Consider the following 19,736-nt stretch of genomic DNA (forward strand, 5'->3'; position numbering starts at 1 on the left):
TCCCTACTATGTGGCCCCAGAAGCATCACTGGGGTCACATAGTGTCTGGCTAGCCAGCAGCAGAGAGCTGCACAGCAGAGTAGACACCGAATATAGCACACACACACACCCCGATCCCTTGCACTACCCATATCCCCCAGAAGTAGCTAGAGGTCATGGAACCACACTGGTGTAGTGTGTAACTGACTCCTCCATGAATGGTTGAACTCAGTGCTCTTTAATGCATCGTTTGGAAAATAACCACAAAAACAGAACATGCAAGTTCCAACAGCAGAGATGACTGAGCGTACAAGTTCAGGTGAGTGTGCAAGCCTGGGGTTCATCATGTCCTCTGGATCCTGAAACTGAAACATGAGACAGCAGTGCTCCTGGACAAACCCGTGAGGGTATAAACTAGGACAGGTGTTGTTCTAAGCCCCGTAGAGGGTGCTGACCACTGACACTGGCCCACAGGACAACCAATGGAAGTCCTGTGGAGCAGCCTCTGGGGGCGCAGGGGGATGCATGTGGGCAGTGGCTCACTTCCCCTTCACTGTCCTGCGCAGAGCCTCCTTCACATCCTTGTTCCTCAGGGTATATATGAAAGGATTCAACACTGGGGTTACAATGGTGTTGAGCACTGTGATAGCTTTGGTGAGGTCCAGAGAGCTCTCTACCGAGGTCCTCACATGCAAGAATATGGTGGAGCCGTACCAAATAAGCACCACTGTGAGATGGGATGAGCAGGTCGAGAAGGCGCGGTGCCGGCCCTGGGCGGAAGGAATCTTGACAATGGTAGTGATGATGTAGGCATAGGAGACTAATGTGATACCGCACGAGCCCAGGATGACACAGAAGGCAATTCCAAAGGACACCAGCTCCACCACCTGTGTGTCGGTGCAGGACAGTACTATCCAGGGTGCAATGTCACAGAAGAAGTGGTTAATGACACGTGAGCCACAGAAGGAGAGGCGGGCAATGAGGGCAGCGGGCACTGTGATTGCAGAGAAGCCACACAGCCAGGATCCCAGGGCCAATCGCGTCGCCAGCCCAGGTGTCATAATGCCGCCATAGCGCAGTGGCAAGCAGATGGCCAGGTAGCGGTCATAAGCCATCACAGCCAGCAGAAAATACTCGGTACAGCCCAGAGAAAAGACAAAGTACATCTGTGTGGCACAACCAGCCAAGGAGATAGCGCCACCCAGGGGAGAAAAAGTGGCCAGGGTCTTAGGGACACAGGCTGTGGTGAACCAGATCTCCAGGAAGGAGAGGTTGCAGAGGAAGAAATACATGGGTGTCTGCAGGCATCTGTGGGCCCTGACCAGGGAGATGATGGCTAGGTTTCCAGCTACTGTGAGCAAATACATGACCAGGAACAGCAGGAAGAGCCCAATACGCATGCTCCTTGGCCCAGGGAAACCCAGCAAGATGAATTGCCCAGGTGTGGACAGGTTCTGGCCGGTACCTGAAGCCATTAAGTATTTTCGGGACATGGACTACCAAGCTGCCAAGAAGAAGGCTCAAGTGAGGGCTCTGGCCCTTTTCTGTTCTCTATAGAATCCGCTCACCTTGCCCTACAGTCCCAGGAGCCAGGCAAACCCAGCTCCCCTTAGGAGTTACTGGGCAGGCAGCATAAACCATGTTCGTGCTGGTAGGAAGGTGTTCAGCCAGGCGTGTGTCCCTTCTAGCCATTGTCTGTCACCTAGCGGAGAAGAGGACACAGTGTCCTTATTCTGCCATGTTTGTCACCTGGCAGAGAGAGAGGGGTCCTTATTCAAGAGTCCTGAAGCCTAGAAAGAGACATGAACAATTTGGTTTCCACAAGTGAAGTTACGAATGCCTTGACCTTCAGCATTTTCGTCCAACAGACAGATGAGGCCCCGGAAGAGCACTCCTATTGCTCCATGGAAACGCCCCCCACAGGGCAAAACCTTCAGTAGTAGACCGCGTAGGGCACCTCCTCCTTTTCCTGTGCCCCTTCTCCTCCAGCTCCTCTTTGCCCCAGGCTCTAACCTTAAACTGTTAGTTTAGAAAGGAATGAGCTGGGTTTCCTAAAGTTTGTATTTAAAAAACTGTCACTCTGAGCTTGTGAAATGGCTCTGTGAGTAAAGGCACCTGTGTGAGTAAAAGCACTCCCGCTGTGAGTAAAACCACACACCCTGAGTTCAACCACCAAGACCCACATGGTGAAGAGAGAAAACTCACACACACACACACACACACACACACACACACACACACACACACACACTTAAATGAATAATGTTTGAGCTATCACTCTTCTCAGTGTGCATGGATGTGTTGGTGGGTGAGAGGGGTGTTTCGTGGGTCCTGCAACCCAAGAAGCTCCGGCTATCAGCACATTCCCCCCACACACAACCCCGCCCCCGCCACCCCTTCTCAGAGCCAGCTGCTCCTGGTCCTGGGCTGACCAGGTAGAAATTAGGTGACCCTCAAGCACAGAGCCCAGAGGCACCTCCCTGCCATTTCTCCCTCTTCCTAGCCATGCACAAGTGCACACACTACACAGACATGAACACTCACATGCATGAGTCTAAGCTGCCCCTCCCAACCACAGAGCCCCATCTCCTGGTAATTACCCTCTTACTGACCACAAAACAGCCAACAGTCCCTCACCCAGAAGACCTGAAGATCCTTTGGGTGCCTTGGCTGCGGTCCCTTCCCCAGACTCACAGCAGCCCTACATAGCTGTTTGTAATCAGCACAAGTCTGCAACCGAAACACAATGCACTTCCTAAGGCCTGTGTCAGATGCTTGGCTGGAGAGAGGTCCCCAGCAGCCTGCCTGGTCATCACCCCTGCAAACTCATGGCTACCTCCGTCATACCAGTGGCGTCTGACCTGCTCATGGAGGCAGTCTTGACCTATGTGGCAGTGTCACTCACCCTCAGCTCAAACTCAGAAACTCAGTTTTTAAAAATGTTTCCACTGTTGTCAACCATAATGCAAGGGCCACAAAGAGAAGGAAGTTGCTGACAAGCCCTGCTCTACCTGGAAGGTGACACTCTCTAGTGTGACATTTGTACTACAGCCTCCTGCTTCCTCCTATACTCCGCACGCAATGATAGGTCTCAGGTCTTCCCACTTCCTTCCCACCACAGAGAGCCACATGTGGATGAGGGAGGATTGCTTACCTTTGCAGGAAGGACACCCAGACATGAGCATCACCCCAGTCATCACCCCACACAACTGCAGCTGCCAGGCATCCCCCGAGTCTCAGAAGACAAGCTTGAAGTTGGAGATCTTGGTCCCAAGCCAGATTGAGGGGGGCCATCACCCTAGTGCATATGAGAGTCAAGTAGGTGCGAAGGCATATGCCCTAAGGTGGACTGGCTTCTGAGGGGTCAGAGGTAGGTCTGCAAGGGTGAGAATTCCCTTGTCCAAGTTATCTTGGGGACAGCGGCAATGCCCATGGAGGTGAGGGGTGCATGACCATCCACCCAGGTCTTCAACAGGGCCTCCTAGGCAGCCTGGAGTCCAGAAAGGTCAGCCTTAGCAATGCCATACTCTCTCTGGACAGTGATCCACCCAGGCCAAGTACACACACAGCAGCTCCAAGCCTGGCTAACCTCTGACTTGCACTAGGGATTCCTGTGGGCTAAATACTGGTGCTCACCTCCTATAGTCAGCCGCAAGTCAGTCTGGAAATTCCTCCTGCTGCTTTGGCCTTCCATGCCTGTGGCCAATAGCAGATTTGGACTACCAGTGAAGACACCGGGATGTGCTCTCTACTTGGGATTTGAGCATATCCCTTCAGCAGACTGTCTAGCTCCAGGTCCACAAGACTACCCTGCAGGAGCTGCCCTGGCTGTGGTCACTGGGGGATGGCCCCTACTAGCCCCATCCAGGTCAGACCCGGTTCCCAAAGAATCATGAAAAGGAGTTGTTGCTCTGTTCCTTTGGCTCTAGCCTCACTTCAAACAGCAGCCACATGGCTCCTCCAGGGCAAAAGCCTGGAGCAGATAGTGTCGCCACCAAGCTCTTCCAGCAGAGTCAGCCAAGTCACAGAACCCACCCTGAGGCTGCAGTGTCCCTCTCTCTAGCCCAGTCAACAAAAGCATCTGATGAGGTGAGAGCCAGGCCAGCCTGGCCCAGCAGGCAGAGTTTCCTGCACTTGGTTATTTATGCCTTTCCCCGATCCAGGTCTGTGAGGACACTTTTGCCAATTATGTTGCTGGCAACAGCTAGGCCCTGGGGACTTAGAGGAGCCCCTAGGGTGGACCTCCTGCCCTTGGGCTACACCACATTTCTCACCCACATTGGCTGCCTCCTGGCACTGAAATCCAGGCCAGGTGCCCACACACCTATGGAGCAGTGTGGCCTGGCCTCTGCACCACGACATAGGGTGCCGTTTACCTGCCCACCAGATGCTAGGTGCTACTGGAAGATTCTCTGTGCCTCAGTTTCCCTCTATATAAGTAGGGCAGTTAAATCCTGCACACCCAGGCAGATTGGGGGGGGGGGAACCTATGAGTTGTTCCTATCCTAGCACCCCGACAGCCTTCTAGAAAGAGTTGCTGTAACACATGGCATTCCAAACTGGTGTTGCCTGGTCCATACTGGGGCCCCTCCACTGAGGGGCGGAAACCTCTGCTCCAGGGGACAGGAAAGAGTTGTGATCCAGGCAAAGAGCTGCCACTGAGGACCACGTGGCTTGGGACATGGCCCAACTCAGTCCTATGAGCATCAGCAAGGACTACACCTCTGGAGCTCCCCTAGAGTACCTGGAGCCAGCATGAGCTTACAACCACAGAGTTGTATGGAGCTGATCACATGGGGTCTGGGCCTCAGTGGCAGAGACTGAGCTCCCTGGATTGAGCCCTGGAGGCAGCGTGAATGTCCCTGAGACCCTCGGTCCATTTCTTCCCTACAATTTTGGCGTCCCAGGACAGGGACTTCTTGGCAGCTGCTCAGGACCTCATTGGGCCACAGTCAAGAGTCATACTGCCCTGGGGATGAAACCTCTACACAGGACCCCCAGATGCCCTAATTGGTAGCTCATTAAAAATGTTGCAAAAATCTCTCCAAGGCCTCATCAGTTGGCACCCACTACATCAGCTGCCTGGTCTGGAGAAATACAGAGCTGCCTTCTGCCAGGCTGCACATGCTACCTCCCACCACGATGACATCGCTGGGTCCTCAAGGATGAAGTAGAAGGGAGGTTTCTCAGCACAGATAATTCAGAAATTTGGATGCCACTTCCATATGGCCTAGGTTTATTTTTCCCATGTCAACTTTCAGGACTCTTGGCACATGCATACCCTAAGCTCTTTTCTCATTTAGCATGAGGCACCCAGCCTTCACATGAAGCCACAGGTGCCATCCTGTGGTCACCCCAGTGGCTTAGGGACACTTCGGCAGTGGGAAACTCTAATGTGCTCTTACACATTCCCTTATGGCAGTCGAACCATTTAATTTAGAATTAAATCCATAGCTCTTGACAATCATAACCATCCTCACATAGGGAGAAGCTGGGGTGATGAGCTGGCACTCGCAGGACACCCTCTTCTTGGAATTCCAGTCTCCATAAAATGGGGTGGAAGACCTCCCCAAATCTCATCTCCAGGTATAAGTAACAGGACACCAAGGGATCTACGATGTACTGGCTGTGTTTTTGCAAAGAACAGTACCCAACAGTACAGATAAATGCTCTATAAAGCAGGTGTGTGGGAGAGAGAGCAAGGGTTGGGAGGAAGTTATTAAATAAACAAAACTTCCACAAGGCATTGGAGCGAGGCTTGTCCTGAACCCATTCCAGCTTCTACAATAAGATAGCAGAAATGAATAGGTTTCAGAGTTAAGGACTATGCCTGTAACACATGGCTCACCCAGCTCCAAATGGCTCATAGTTGGTAGTGAGCCTTGGGGGAGGAGTCAGCTTGCTTGCTTAATTTTGTGGTGGTGGTGGGGGGTCACTGTTAGCATACTGCCTCCAGTCTGCCTAGTGAACTATGATGTCATTACTCACCTGCCACTAGGTATGCCCCTGCCCAGGATTATAAAAATCCACCTCCTCTCTCTCACTCTCTTACCTCTCTCACTCTCTTGCTCCTCTTCCACTCTTTTCCCATCTCTCTTGCTCTCTCTTCCTCTGTCTGTCTCTCTCTTTCTCTCCGTCCACCTGGGCACCTCCTCTTCCTTCTCTCCCCATGCTTCTACAATAAATCTTACACCATGTGTGATGTGTGGCACATATTTCATATTTAACAGTCACCACAACACGAGGAACTGTATTAAAGGGTTACAGCACAGGAAGGTGGAGAAGCACTGCCCTGGAGGAAGAGCCCCTCCTCAGATCTAACGTCCAGACTGTATGAAACCCAGCAAAACAAAAAGAAACAGCCCAACCTGAAAATGAGCCAAAGACTTAAATAGGCATTTCTCCTGAAAAGACACACAAAGGACCAACAGGCACAGGAAAAGAAGATGACATCAGTGTCCCTAATACTTAGAAAAATGCAGATCAAAACCTAAGTGAGAGAATTCTTTGGAATTTCCAGGACAGCGGTAATTTTTTTTTAAGAGGAAAATAAGCATTGGTGAGCATGCACAGAAACTGGAGTCCTTGTACATTGCTAATCAAGGAAATGGTGACACCTCTGTGAAAACCAGGTGTCAGTTCCTTAAAGGATTAAGCAAAACAACCATGCGACCTAGCATTCCATTCATAAGGGTGTGTTCAAGAGATGGAAACAGGGACTCAAAGAAACCCCCCAACTTGAATATCCACATAGTACCACTTGTAACAGCCAAAAGATGGGAACAAAAGAGGCACCCAACAACAATGACACCGCCTGAGAGAAAGAGGGCACAGAGGAAGAGGGGAGGGGCCATGGCCAGCCTCACACCGTTCAAGCATCTTGTGTTCTACTTTGCTTCCTAATGAGATACACCATGACCATCAACAACTTGAGGAAGAAAGGGTTGATTCTGCTTAGAGGTTACAGTACATAATCCAGGGAAGCCAAGGCAGGAACTAAAGCAGGAGCCATGAAGTGTTAGACTCAGATCATCAGAGTCTATTCCTGGAAGCCCAGTTAAGAGTCAGAGTCCAGAGTCGATGTAAAAGCAAAGGAATTTTATTGAGCCGACACACCAGGGTCCACCAAGCTCAGAAGAGTTGGGGACTCCATCTTGCAAAATCTGAGAGTTTAAATACCCTTTACAGAAGCAAAACTCAGCAACAGTGGTTAGGTATCAACTGATTGGCTAGCAAAGGTGACCTTTTGAGGGTTGGGGGCAGTTGATTCTGGCACATGTTTGAGGTACGATATATGATCGTGGCCCTTTCTCGGAGGCCGGTAAATTCTGCGCAGGATGAGGTAGAGGAAGTAAATTCCAAGCCATCGGGGTGAGGTGGAGGGAGGGCTCTTGCTCGGCTAACAATGTTTTGTTTGCTCTTGCTATCAGCCTACGATGCTATTGTTAAGGTGGCTGAGCTCAGGCCACCTGGATTCTTACACTATCTCAGGCTAACAGATTCTGGGTGAGGTGGGGTAGGGGCTGTAGGGTGTAATGGTGGAAATTTTTCTTAACTTGGCCTATCTGGCTACCTTCAACAGCAAACATATAAGTAACATGGCTGAGCTATAGCGAACTTAAGCTAAGTTGGATTCTTCAGAAGGAATGCTGCTTATTGCTTCTCTCCGAGGTTCTCCTTCACCTATGTTCCCTGTTTATATTTTAATGTGTCCTTTGACAACTTCATACACATAATGTTTTCTGATCATATCCATCCCCAAGTCACTTACCCAACATATGCTCCTATTGTGCCCTATTCTTTCATTTCTCATTTTTCCTAGTCCTTTGCGTGAACTCTGGTGCCCCTTTTTTGACCATGTCCCCTGGATGGGGAGGCCTGGTGGCACTCAGAAGAAGGATAGCAAGTTACCAAGAAGAGACTCGATAATCTTAGAGCATACATAGGGGGAAGAAGTCTCCCTCAATCACAGACATAGGGGAGGGGAGAAGGGGGGAAGTGGGAGGGAGGGAGGAATGGGAGGAAACAGGGGAAGGGCTAACAATCAAGATGTAATATGAATAAATTAATAAAATAAAATAAAATTAAATTAAAAAAAAAAGAAAAATCTCTAACATCGTTTTTTAACCATTTTCACTCTCAGCCTCCATTTTTCCAAGATTCATTCCCCCCCCCTTCCCTATTCACCCACTTTTGTGCCTGCTTTTGTTTTTTTAACCCATCAAGTATAATTGGTGCCACCCATAAATTCTTCTGTTATGTGGCTTCCACTGGAATGTGATCAACCTCCCACTGGAGGCCACACCCTTAAAGAAAGCTGATTCTTCCTCTCCCAGCAGACGTCAAGTGCCAAAAGCTTCTTAGCTAGGGGTGGGACTTCATGTCCACTTCCTTTCTCCATGCTGAGATCTTATCTGGTATGAATTTGCTCAGGCCTTACACATCCTGTCTGAACTGTTATGAATTCATATGTGTGACTTCCCTGATATGTCTGGAAATCTCTGTTTCCTGGTAATTACCACCACCTCTGAGTCTTACAATATTTATGTCTTCTCTTCTGAAATGATCCCTGAACCTCGGGAGGAAAGCTGTCTCGGGGTTTGAGTGAGAACGGCCTCATAGGCTTATATGTTTGAGTACTTGGTCTTCCATTTAGTGGAACTGTTTGGGAAGGAGGTGGACTTTGACGTTTCAAAAGCCCACACCATTCCCAGTTAACTCGTCCTGCCTCTGCCTCGTACTTGCAGATAAGATATAAACTCTCAACTACTGCCCCAGCACTATGCCTGCCTGCCTGCTGCCATGCTCCCCTCCATGATGGTAACAAACTCACCCTCTGAATTTCAAGCCCCCAATACATTCTTTCTTCTCTAAGTTGCCTTGGTCATAATGTCTTTTCACAGCAATAGAAAATGCAGACAGGGTATGATGCAGATGTCCCATGTAGGGCTGAGAATTCCAGTGTCATCATTCTCTGAACCTTAACAAGCTGTAGGCCTTTGTGTTGTCATCTATTTCAAAAAGAAGCTTACCTCATGAATTCGAAAGATGCATTAATGTATGAGTATAAAGATAAAGCATCAGGAGTCCTATTAGCGCCATGGATGTCTATCAGAACCACAGCAGTAGGCTCTCCCCAGGGCCTACAACATGTCTAGCCAAAGGTTCTTGGCCCTGATACAGCCCAGACCCACAGTGAGCTGGGTCATCCCACATCAATCATCCTACATCAATCATCAGTCAAGAAAATGCTCCCACAGACGTGCCCACAGGCCACCTAACCTAGGCAATTCTTCAGTTGAGGTTCTCTCTAGGTTGTCAAGGTGACAAATAAAGCTCCTACACCTTGTGAGCTGGTTTTCCAAATCAGAGTGTTTGTATACAAAGCATCCACATAATTTGAATTCCACTGACCTTGTAAACAAATGGGATGTTGAGGTTAAAAAAAACAACAACAACAACAAGGTGGCCCTGGGTCATCCTTTGTGCTTTTTGACAGGTACTTATTACTGGCCTCTGTGTCTGGTTGGTATCCCCAAAACTACTATTTAGGGAGCTAAAATGCAAGTTGGATCTCATGCTTCATGGGCCCCTGGCAAGAAAGGAAGTTGCTAGGGGACCTGAATGAGAAAGTCACCAGTGTGAATGAGAACTACAGCAAGGAAAGTAAGACTGAACAAAACCAAAAAATTTAGCCGGGCATGGTGTTGAATGCTTCTAATCCCTGCAGTTGGGAGGCAGCGGTAGGTGGTTCTCTGTGAGTTCAGGCCAGCCTGGTCTACAGAACAAGTTCTGGGACATACAGGGCTCTGTAGAGAGACCCAATATTTTTCTAATCATAAAAATTAATTAATTGATTTTAAAATGAATTCATTTAAAATCTAACAGAAATGTAAGAATAATGAAAAGCCCAGTAAGTCAGAGAGGAAAGCATCACCAATAGACTACATCAAGCAAAAGAAAGAGCACTTGTGACTGAGGTTAAATCCAAGGAAATATTATACTCAGATGGATGACAGTAGGGGGAAAAGAGACAATGACAAAGAAAAATTAGCATCCATGAAACTGCTTAGAAGAAGCTGGGCATGGTGGAGCACGCCTTTAATTCCAGCACAGACAGATCACCGTGAGTTCAAGGACAGCCTGGTCTACAAAGCAAGTCTAAGACAGCAAAGGCTACATGGTGAAACCTTGTCTCAAAAAACAAAAAAACAACAAGAAAAAAAGAAAGAAACTGCTTAGAAGATGAAGATGCACCTGCTGCAAAGCCTGATGTTCAATTCCAGGGGTGGAAAGAGAGAACTGACTCCCACAAATTGTCCTCTGACCTCCACAAGTGCTCTCTCTCTCTCTCTCTCTCTCTCTCTCTCTCTCTCTCTCTCTCTCTCTCTCACACACACACACACACACACACACACACACACACACACATACACACACAAACTTTTTAATGTAATTTAAATTTTTTAAAGTAATAAATAAGCATAGCCATAACTTTCAGGAACCCTAAGGCATGTTCTAGGGCTGGAGAGATGGCTCAGAGGTTAAGAGCACTGGCTGCTCTTCCAAAGCTCAATTCCCAGCAACCACGTGGTGGCTTTCAACCATCTATAATGTGATCTGGTGACTTCTGGAGTGCAGCTGCACATGCAGGCAGAACACTGTAAACATAATTTAAAAATCTGAGAGAGAGAGAGAGAGAGAGAGAGAGAGGTCAAACCTAAATATCCATGGGCTGCTGAGGAAGTAAAATACAAACTAAATTTAAACTGAGAAATAACTCAATGAGAAAAGTGCTTTCCTATCATGTATATGGCCTGGGTTCAGTCTCCAGCCCCACATAGACTACACAGTGACCTTTGCATATAACTCAGGCTTGGGGGATGGAGGCAGGAGGAAAATTTCAAGGTCATTCTACCTACACAGTTGGTAGTTCAAGGTCAGTGTGGGATACATGAGACCATGTTAATAATAATAATAATAATAATAATAATAATAATAATAATAATAATGAAGAAGAAGAAGAAGAAGAAGAAGAAGAAGAAGAAGAAGAAGAAGAAGAAGAAGAAGAAGGACATACCTTTAATCCCAGCACACAGAAGGCAGAGGCAGGCAGATCTTTATGAGTTCAAGCCCAACCTAGTCTACAAAGTGAGTTCCAGGATAGTCAAGGCTACAAAGAAAAGCCCTGTCTTGGAAAAAAACTTAATAATAATAATAATTAGTAGTAGTAGTGGTGGTAGTGGTGGTGGTGGTGGTGGTGGTGGTTGTGGTGGAGGAAGTCCTTGGCATAGAAATTTATTCAGTGAGGTTATAGAAGAAATTATCCAAAATTTAGGGTAAGATACAGAATTCAAGTACAAGAGACATTTTGAACCCTGAGTGTATATGACCAAAAAGTACTCCCTGTATCAAACTTAAAATGCTAAGACTACAAAACAAAGAAACAGCATGAAAAGCTTCAAGAAAATGCAAGCTCAGTTCAAGGCCAGCCTGGTCTGCAAAGGAAGTCCAGGACAGCCAAGGCTACACAGAGAAACCCTGTCTCAAAAAAAAAAAAAAAAAGAAAGAAAAAAGAAAAAGAAAAACAAGCTCACAAAAGCAAGCCCATAAGAAGATAGCAGAACTTCAGCAGAAATTCTAAAAATTAGGAAAGAGTGGGTGGCTATAGCTCAAGCCCTGCATGTGAGTGCCTGCTAATACAAATCACACTATGCAGCAAAACTATTCTTTTTTTTTTTTTTCCAAGACAGGGTTTCTCTATGTAGCCTTGGCTGTCCTAGAACTCTCTCTGTAGACAAGGCTGGCCTCAAACTCATGAAGATCCACCTGCCTCTGCCTCTGCCTCCTAAATGCTGGAATTAAAGGTGTACTCCACCACTGCCCAGCAAAGTTACCTTTTTTAATGAATGCAGAAGTAAAGACTTTCTAATAAAAGCACAACTGAAACAATTCGTGACGAGTGGGCTAAGAAAGATGAATATTCATATCTGATGAGTGAAGTATTCTCTAGATGCCTGTTATATCCTTTTGATCTGTGGTACAGTTTAGTGATGTGGGTTACTTATTATTTTTCCCAAAAGATCTATCAACTGATGACAGTAGTGTATTGAAGCCACCTACTATTATTGTAATGTGGATTATTTGTCCCTTTAGGTCCAATAATATTCATTTTTGTGAAACTTTTTGAACACTGGTGTTGCAGGATATTTGATCCCATTGTGAGCCCTGAGATTGTGAACTGTAAAACCCTGTTTCTTGTTTGGTTTAATACAAGAACTTTCTGTTTATTGTAAACAGGTGATTATGGTGTGGTTCAGCCAGCCCTAGCATCACATCTTTAATCCAAGAGCTTTCTGTGCAAAGGTCAAGAGGCAAAGAAAGAAACCAGCTGACAGGGAGTAAAGAGTAGGAGGGGCCGTGAGTTGAAGGGTATTTAAGACAGTGTGGATAAGAAGAGGTTTTTTAGCTTTTAGGTAGCAAGCTCTTTGGGTTTTAGTTTTTTGGCTTTTCCTCCTGGGCTGTCAGCTGAGCTAGCAAGTTTTTGGCTTTGGGCTTTGGGCTTCCTAGTTTGAGATGTGAGCTATAGGAAGGTCAGCTGGGTGCTTTCTCTGCCTCTCTGAGCTAGCAGGTTTTCACCCAAGCCTCTGGTTCCCTGATCATGATTAGTAATATCAAACTACTGGGGCTTTGTTTATTTCTAGCAACACACTGGGTGTTCCAACATTCAGGGAACAATACTTATTTTATGTTCTTGATTGATTTCTCCATTTATTAATATGTAGTAGTGTTCTTTCTTCTGGCTGAGTTTTCCCTAGATTCTATTTTTACAGACTTGAGTACAGCTGCTTCTGCTTATTCTGGGCTCTGGTTTGCTTTGCATATAATTTTCCATCCTTTCACATTTGGTCTGTGTGATCTTTGCCAGTGAGAATGAAAGCCATCCCACATCCTCTGCCCTGTGCTTCCTCTCCTGTCCCCCCACCGCTTTGCCTTCCCAACCTTATGTGCTTTTTTAATACCCATTGTATCCGTGTAATGCTATCTGTGTGCACATGGGAGTAGGACAGTCACTTGTGCATAGGTAGTCCCTCAGAGCCTGCATCAGTGAAGAAGACTGGCTCTCCTTCCCTCAGCAGCATCATCTGCCAGTAGCTCCTGAGATGGGGATGAGCATGAGGCCCTTCCTCCCCTATCGATGCTGGGATTCTGTGCAGATCTTGTATTCCAGACTTTTCCTGGGGATGTGCAACACCTATGTCTACTCACTTGAGAAAGGAAACCCATAATACACCAAAGCCCTGTAGTGGATGTAAACATGTTTTTGTTTTGCTCCCAAGTGTGGGATGTGAAACAGATTTGTGTGAGTTTTGTGTGTGTTTGTCCACTGGAAACAGACTTGTGAGAGGGCACATGGTATTTGTCCACTAGAGGAGAAACTGCCTCTCGCAGAAGCATGGTCTTTGCCAGCTGATAAACATCCTAGTACTGTAGGCTTAATTTTCTTATTCAATATTTTTTATTACTACTTATTAACCGAGCATATGTCACTTATAACCCGACTAACCAAAACAATAGGAAAAGAGGATTAACGAACACAACAACAAAACTGTAAGGGTATCAGTTCTAAGGAGTGATTCTCCTGGCGTAATCAGCAGGATTTCTTCTGCTGGAACCTGGAGTAACCAGAACCTGGAACCTCAGCAGGAGCCAGAGCCCCAAAGCCTTCCCTCAAGTGGTTCTCTCTAGGAGTGTCTCGAAGTGGAGCGATGAACAGCCAAAACTATGCGAAGTCTCCAAAAGCCACACCTCCAGTTCTGGGCTCATTTTATATCTCCTCCCAGAGTCTGTTCACAGGACCTTCCCAGCTGGCAACAATCAAGCTCCCACACGAGGTGGTTGGTCTTCTAGTGGATTAACATCACCTGTTCTCTCACAAGACCGTTCTGATCCCGTACTTGGGATCCTAAAAAAACAGGTTTATCTCTCCTTCATAGTACAAACTCTGAGAGGAGATAGGTAGATAGATAGATAGATAGATAGATAGATAGATAGATAGATAGGCCCAAAACCAGAAGCTTGGCTTTTTGGTCTTTGCATCATTTGGCTGTTCATCACTCTGCTTTCAGACGGCCCTAGAGAGAACCGCTCCAGAGAATGTTCTGGGTTCTGGCTGCTGCTCTGGGTTCCAGCTCTGCGGGTGCAGTCACTTTTGCTGAATTACTGCTTTGATGTTTAATGGGTCTGCTGGAGTCCTAACAATGAAGAGTGGAATTGCTCAAAGGAACTATGTCTAAAAAAGTCTACCTCTCCTCCTGTCCTCATTAACCTCTTTTCTCTCCTATGTAGGGCAGGTGGGTTGGAAGGGAGGTATAGGCATTAAAGAGCCCTTGATGAGCCAATGGGTTTTATTGGGGTTACTTACGGGAGTATGGAGAAGGGGTCACTTACAGAAACAGAAATTACTCAAATACAGCTTCATCACCAAAGCCCACCCCGCATGGTCTCACAAAAGCTGGAAAGCTAGAGCACACTGTACAGCCTACAAGCAGCTCAACAGGTTGGAGAGTGTCCTTTCTATGTGACCCACCCAGTTGGTCTGAACCTCTTCCAATTAGATTGGCTGGTGTTTCTTTCTTCAACTGGTCTCTGCTGCTTTCAGGTTGCTCTGTTGGTCTCTTATTTCTAGGCTGCCTGGTTTATCTATAAACGTCTTCTCTTCAGTTTGGTTTGTCTGGGTCTTGCAGCAGTCTTTTTTGTTTATGTATACTCTTAGGGAAGTAGGGCCTAGAAAATCTGGTCAATTTCAGGGACTTCCTGAAGCTACTTGAGTTGTTCACTTCCTGTCTTAATGAGCTTGATTTCAAGGTGGAATGTTTCCCTTTGTCGACCATGCTATGAATTTTGACTGGCGTGACCTTGTGCAGGCCTTGCACATACAGTTGCAGACACTGAATTCATGCATACACCTTCACTGTCACGTCCAGCAAATACTGTTTCTCTACAGATGTCAACTATCTCTAGCTTTTACAATGTTTTCTGTTTCCTCTTCCTATGTGATTCCTGAGATTTTGAGGGTATGATATAGATGTCCCATTTATAGTTAAGCACTCCAATCTCTTAAATTCAACCAATTATGTATGAGTGTCTTCAATATATATATCCCTCCCCAAGTACTGAGGTTACAGATATGCACCACATGTTTTTAAATGTCCGATTGCCACAAATTAGAATCACCTGAACACCTCAAGAGCTGTCCTGATTAAAAAGTGGGGGGCAAAAAAGATCACCTCACCTTTCACTTGCCTCTTCTCTCTTGCCACCAGCTGATTTGCCCTTTTACTGCTCTTGCCGATTCCTTCACTGACAGCAGAGCTGGTATGTCCACACTGTCATCACAGAGTAGGGACCAGCGGCTCCCCAGGAACCTTTTGAGCTTCTAGCACCAAAATGGAACTACTGTAAACTAACTGCTGGTACACACACACACACACACACACACACACACACACACACACACACACACGAGAGAGAGAGAGAGAGAGAGAGAGAGAGAGAGAGAGAGAGAGAAAACTATTGCAGGATGACTCTGACTGTTGAAGATTGCCAGCCTCAAGAACTGAAAAATTATTGGTTTCTCGGCTTTCAAGTGTGATTCAGTTATTGTTAGTATTTGAAAGTTGACTTATTAAATTCTGAGGTATAAATACATACATATATGCGTGTGTGTGTGTGTGTGGTTCTCCTCTTCCATGGGGGACAATGGCCACCAGGCCACCGAGGCAAAAGGAGCAGAAGATGAGACGCAGGGCTTAGAAGGCCGTAAGCACGATGGAGATCACACACTCTGGGAACCACTCCAGGAGCTAGTTCAACTTTACTCAGTGAGAACAAAGGCTATATAGCCCTTGGGGAGTGGGTGGGTGGCTTCCAGGTTAGGTGTTCATAATTGGTTGAAACCAGGCACTTTAAAGATACTTGTTTGGCTTTTGGCAGCACGCTCCTATCATATGAGCAGGAACACAGAACCTAATTATCCTATAGGAGCAGGGAGGGGAGAGCTAGCAGGGAGCTGTGTCAAGGGCCATATATCAAATGTGGCTAGAGGCATCTATGTCTAAAGACACTCTCCAGATGGAGTCAGGCAGAGAGCCGGAGTTCCTGCTGGGGAGAGGGAGTCCTGCACCTAGTGCCCAGCTCAGATTGGCTATCCAGAGCAGGAGGACTGCAACCTCAAACAGCAGGGTTCTTCCAACAATGTGTGTATATATACATATGTATATGCATTCACGCCTCGGTTCTGTCTCTCTAGAGAACCTTGACTAAGTCGTCAACTTAGAGTCACCTAGAAGCCGTCCCTCCAAGTGTGTTTTTGTAAGCCATTCCAAGGAGGTTTAACTGAGAAGGGACGATCCACCCCAAGGTAGGCGGCAGCATCCCATGGGCTCTGGCTACATATTAGACCGAAGGGGAAATGGGAGAAAGCCAGGTGAGCTTCCTTGGGCATGCCATGTTCTTGCCAACATGACTTCCCTCCATGACAGACCTCATTCCTCCGAACTGAGCCAGAATAGACCCTCCCCTCCATAAGTTTTCTTTTGTCAGACATTTGGTAAAAGAGACAAGAGAAGTAAACGAATACAACTTCAAGGAGGGACCTCAAACACATGAAAAGAACACTTACAAATGCATAAGTGAAGGATGACACACAGCATTGGAAGCTATAAGCAAAAGATCAGATGGGGCATCTCACTGAAGCCAAAAACATGAAGTGGGGATTTACAAATCACCACACTGAGACACATTTTTAAAAACATTATTTTTTAGATTTATTTGCTTTATTTTACTATAAGAGTCTGTTTTCTGCACATATGGACATGCACCACATGTGTGCCTGGTGCCTGGGGAGGGGTCAGTTGTGGCCTCTGGAACTGAGTTATAGCTGTGAGCCTCTATGTGGGTCCTGGGACCTAAACTCAGGTCCTTTGCAAGAGTAAGTTTGCAAGTGTTCTTAACCATTGAGCCAGCTCTCCAGTCCCAAAACAATGACATGCTTGATACCCACTACCTTGGCAGAAATTCAGAATTTGGCCACGCCATCTGGGCAAGGACCAGTAGCAGACTGTGTGTCACTATCCATGTGGTCACTTTGAGAGAGGACTCTGACATTTTGTTGCAAATTTTTCGACAAAGGTCAACTCTGTCATCCCTTTTCTTAGGTCTAGATCCAAGAGCAACGTTCAGACAACGAACGGGATCTATGTGCTGAAATGTCACCCAGTGCTGTCCCAGACAGTTAAAGGTTGGAAACAACCCAAGTGGGTTACGGTCACACCACAGACAGCACACCAGGTCAAGCGGAGTGAGTGGCCCAGAAGAATAAATATCTTAGTAGCAAAAGACAAGAACCGAAAGACAACTCCGAGTTAACACCCTCTGCCATAACATTCAAGTGCAAGCAAAGCAGAGCCATGTGCTGTGGGCGACTCAGTCGTGCGGAGCTGTGAGCTCCCCTCTGAGAGGAAGGGAACTGGGGTGGAGCTGGGGTCAATGGGCTCCTTTGCACCTTTCTCCTCTTGGGTTGGCTGTTTTTCCCACCACCTCATGAAATGGACAAATGCACAGATGTCCTGCCTGGAGCAAAAGGAAAGGGGCACTCTGAAATCTGACGGGAAAAGGCCTTGATTCTCACTTCTCTCTCGGATAGACAGCCCTGTGTGAAGTGTGGTGCTGAGGAGAAGAAAGGAGGCTTTCCAGCTGAGCGCAACTCCCCTTGGGCCTGCAGGAACCTCCATAGAACTCCACAAATTGTCCTGAGAACAATTACAGCCCTCAGGGCTAGGGAGAGCTAAGTCACTAAGGAGCCCATAAAGACCGCAGAGGCCCAAAGCAACAGGCCTATGAGATGAGGAGGAACACTTCCCCCAGATCTGCACTTAGAGACACACAGAGACGCTGCGGAGACCCTGCCTGGCTTGCTGGGACTTTGATACAGAGAGAAAAGCAACACCTTCCAGAGCCCTCAACTGCTGCCACAAGCTTGCCCAGTCCATGACACCAGACCTAGGAACTAGAAGTCCCCCAGCCCGGAGGCAGGGGTGGCATCCACCCTGTGCCAGGCTGCCTGGCTTTGCTAGTGCTCAGGCACCTCATCTCCAGCAAGTGCGGGATCAAGCTGACAGGCTTTCACCCTCAGGTTACACGTGGCACCCCTTCTTGTTTTGTTGACCTACTCCTTTTCTGGGGTGCTAAAAGGAGACTGAGACAGCCCTTGGGTGCCTCTCCATCTCAGCTCATTGGACCAGTCAGGATTTTCACAGACCCTGAGCTGTAGATCCTCCCTCAGCATGACTCCAGGCTGCAGTACAGACTAACAGCTTCTGCACTCACCAGAGGGCCACTGGCTGTTGTCAGTGGCTTTGCCACCCAAGAGCCAACTGCCCAACCCGGGAAATAAGGACCAACTGTGTGGCAAAAGCTGCTGCATGTAGCAAAACCCACGCTCATCCACCAGTCACCTCAGCCTGTCCAGGACCAGACAGCCTGGTGCTAGGTGTGATAAAGGGATCAGGGGCCACCCGCCTTCCAAGATGGGCCAAGGAAACCAGGAAGTACTCCTACATAGGGACCCCTGCCTGGCCTTTGTTCCAGGCCAACCCATCCGTCCTCAGACACCTAGCTACAAAGATGTCCCCACAGTGAATTCCCTAAGTGCATAGTTCACTTGAGAATTGGTGACAACACCTTCCACTCACTCTCCAACAATAAATGTGCTCCTTGTGAAACACGGGGGGGAAAGAATGAATTCTGGTTAACCGGAGTCTGGGCCATGTTGGGATGTGAAATGTGGAGGTGACGTCAGATGGAATCACTCACCTGTAACCCCAGAACTCAGGAGGCTGATGCAGAAAGGTACTGAGTTTGCTGTCTGCCTGGGCTACAGAGACTGTCTCAGAGAGAGCAGGGGGTGGGGGGAAGGAAGAAAGGAAAGGAGATGTCATTACAAAGTAGGGTGAGCCATCTCCCATTTCCAACCCTCTGCTTTATCCCTGCCCCCACCCCATTTGATGGCCTTGTGACTAGTGGAAGTGTAGCCTTTCGGTCTGACCTTCTTGAGGCATGAGGGATTCCCCCAGCCACAGAAAAAAAAATCACAACCCCACCAAGGTACCTGCGTCTTCAGACAGGGTAGCAAACAAAAGCCAGGTCCTATGGCCTCTGAGCAGCACAAAGCAAGGTTTTCTGGAATTGTATGTGTGCATGTTACATAGTATGAGCAAGTGCGTGCATGTGTGGTGTTTTTCTGCACTTACCTTGTGTGTGCACCTGGAAAGCGTGTACCCATGTATTGGGTCAAGGAGGCTTACACACATTCACAAATATGTAAGAGGGGCATTCCTGCTCATGCTGGTGTTCACAGACCCCAGGGCCACTGCTCGGGTGTTAGCTCTTGGTCAGTGTGGAAGTGAGCGTCAAAGTGGAAATGACACATACATAAGTAGTGCAACAGATCCTGAGAGCGCACAGTGAGAATCCTCTTTGCTTGTCTGACCTCTCCCTGCAAAGAAGGCTGATCAGCCCTGGGAGCCCAGGGTCCAGGGATAGTGAGGTAGCCCTTGCCTGAGACCCCAGCCGGGTTTGCAGAGCCTCCAACAGCTCTGACCAATGGAACAGCGGCCTGGGCCCATCACACAGGTCACTTGAGGCCACTTTGTTTCAGTGTGCTCAGAAGTGGCCTCACCAGCCAGAACGGGGCC

The 19,736-nt window shown here is 47.5% G+C and overlaps 1 protein-coding gene across 1 annotated transcript; it reads right to left on the reverse strand.

Annotated features, from left to right (window-relative positions):
• Positions 1–518: 518 nt before the first annotated feature.
• Positions 519–1,472, reverse strand: LOC311592878 (olfactory receptor 287; the record flags this gene model as incomplete). The annotated part of the gene is made up of 1 exon (XM_084773736.1): positions 519–1,472. One exon carries the CDS (start codon positions 1,470–1,472, stop codon positions 519–521), a length of 954 nt encoding a protein of 317 aa, XP_084629862.1.
• Positions 1,473–19,736: the final 18,264 nt, after the last annotated feature.

The sequence above is a fragment of the Acomys minous genome (assembly GCF_964271855.1).
Source record: "Acomys minous genome assembly, chromosome: 2".
In the NCBI taxonomy this organism is placed as follows: domain Eukaryota; kingdom Metazoa; phylum Chordata; class Mammalia; order Rodentia; family Muridae; genus Acomys; species Acomys minous.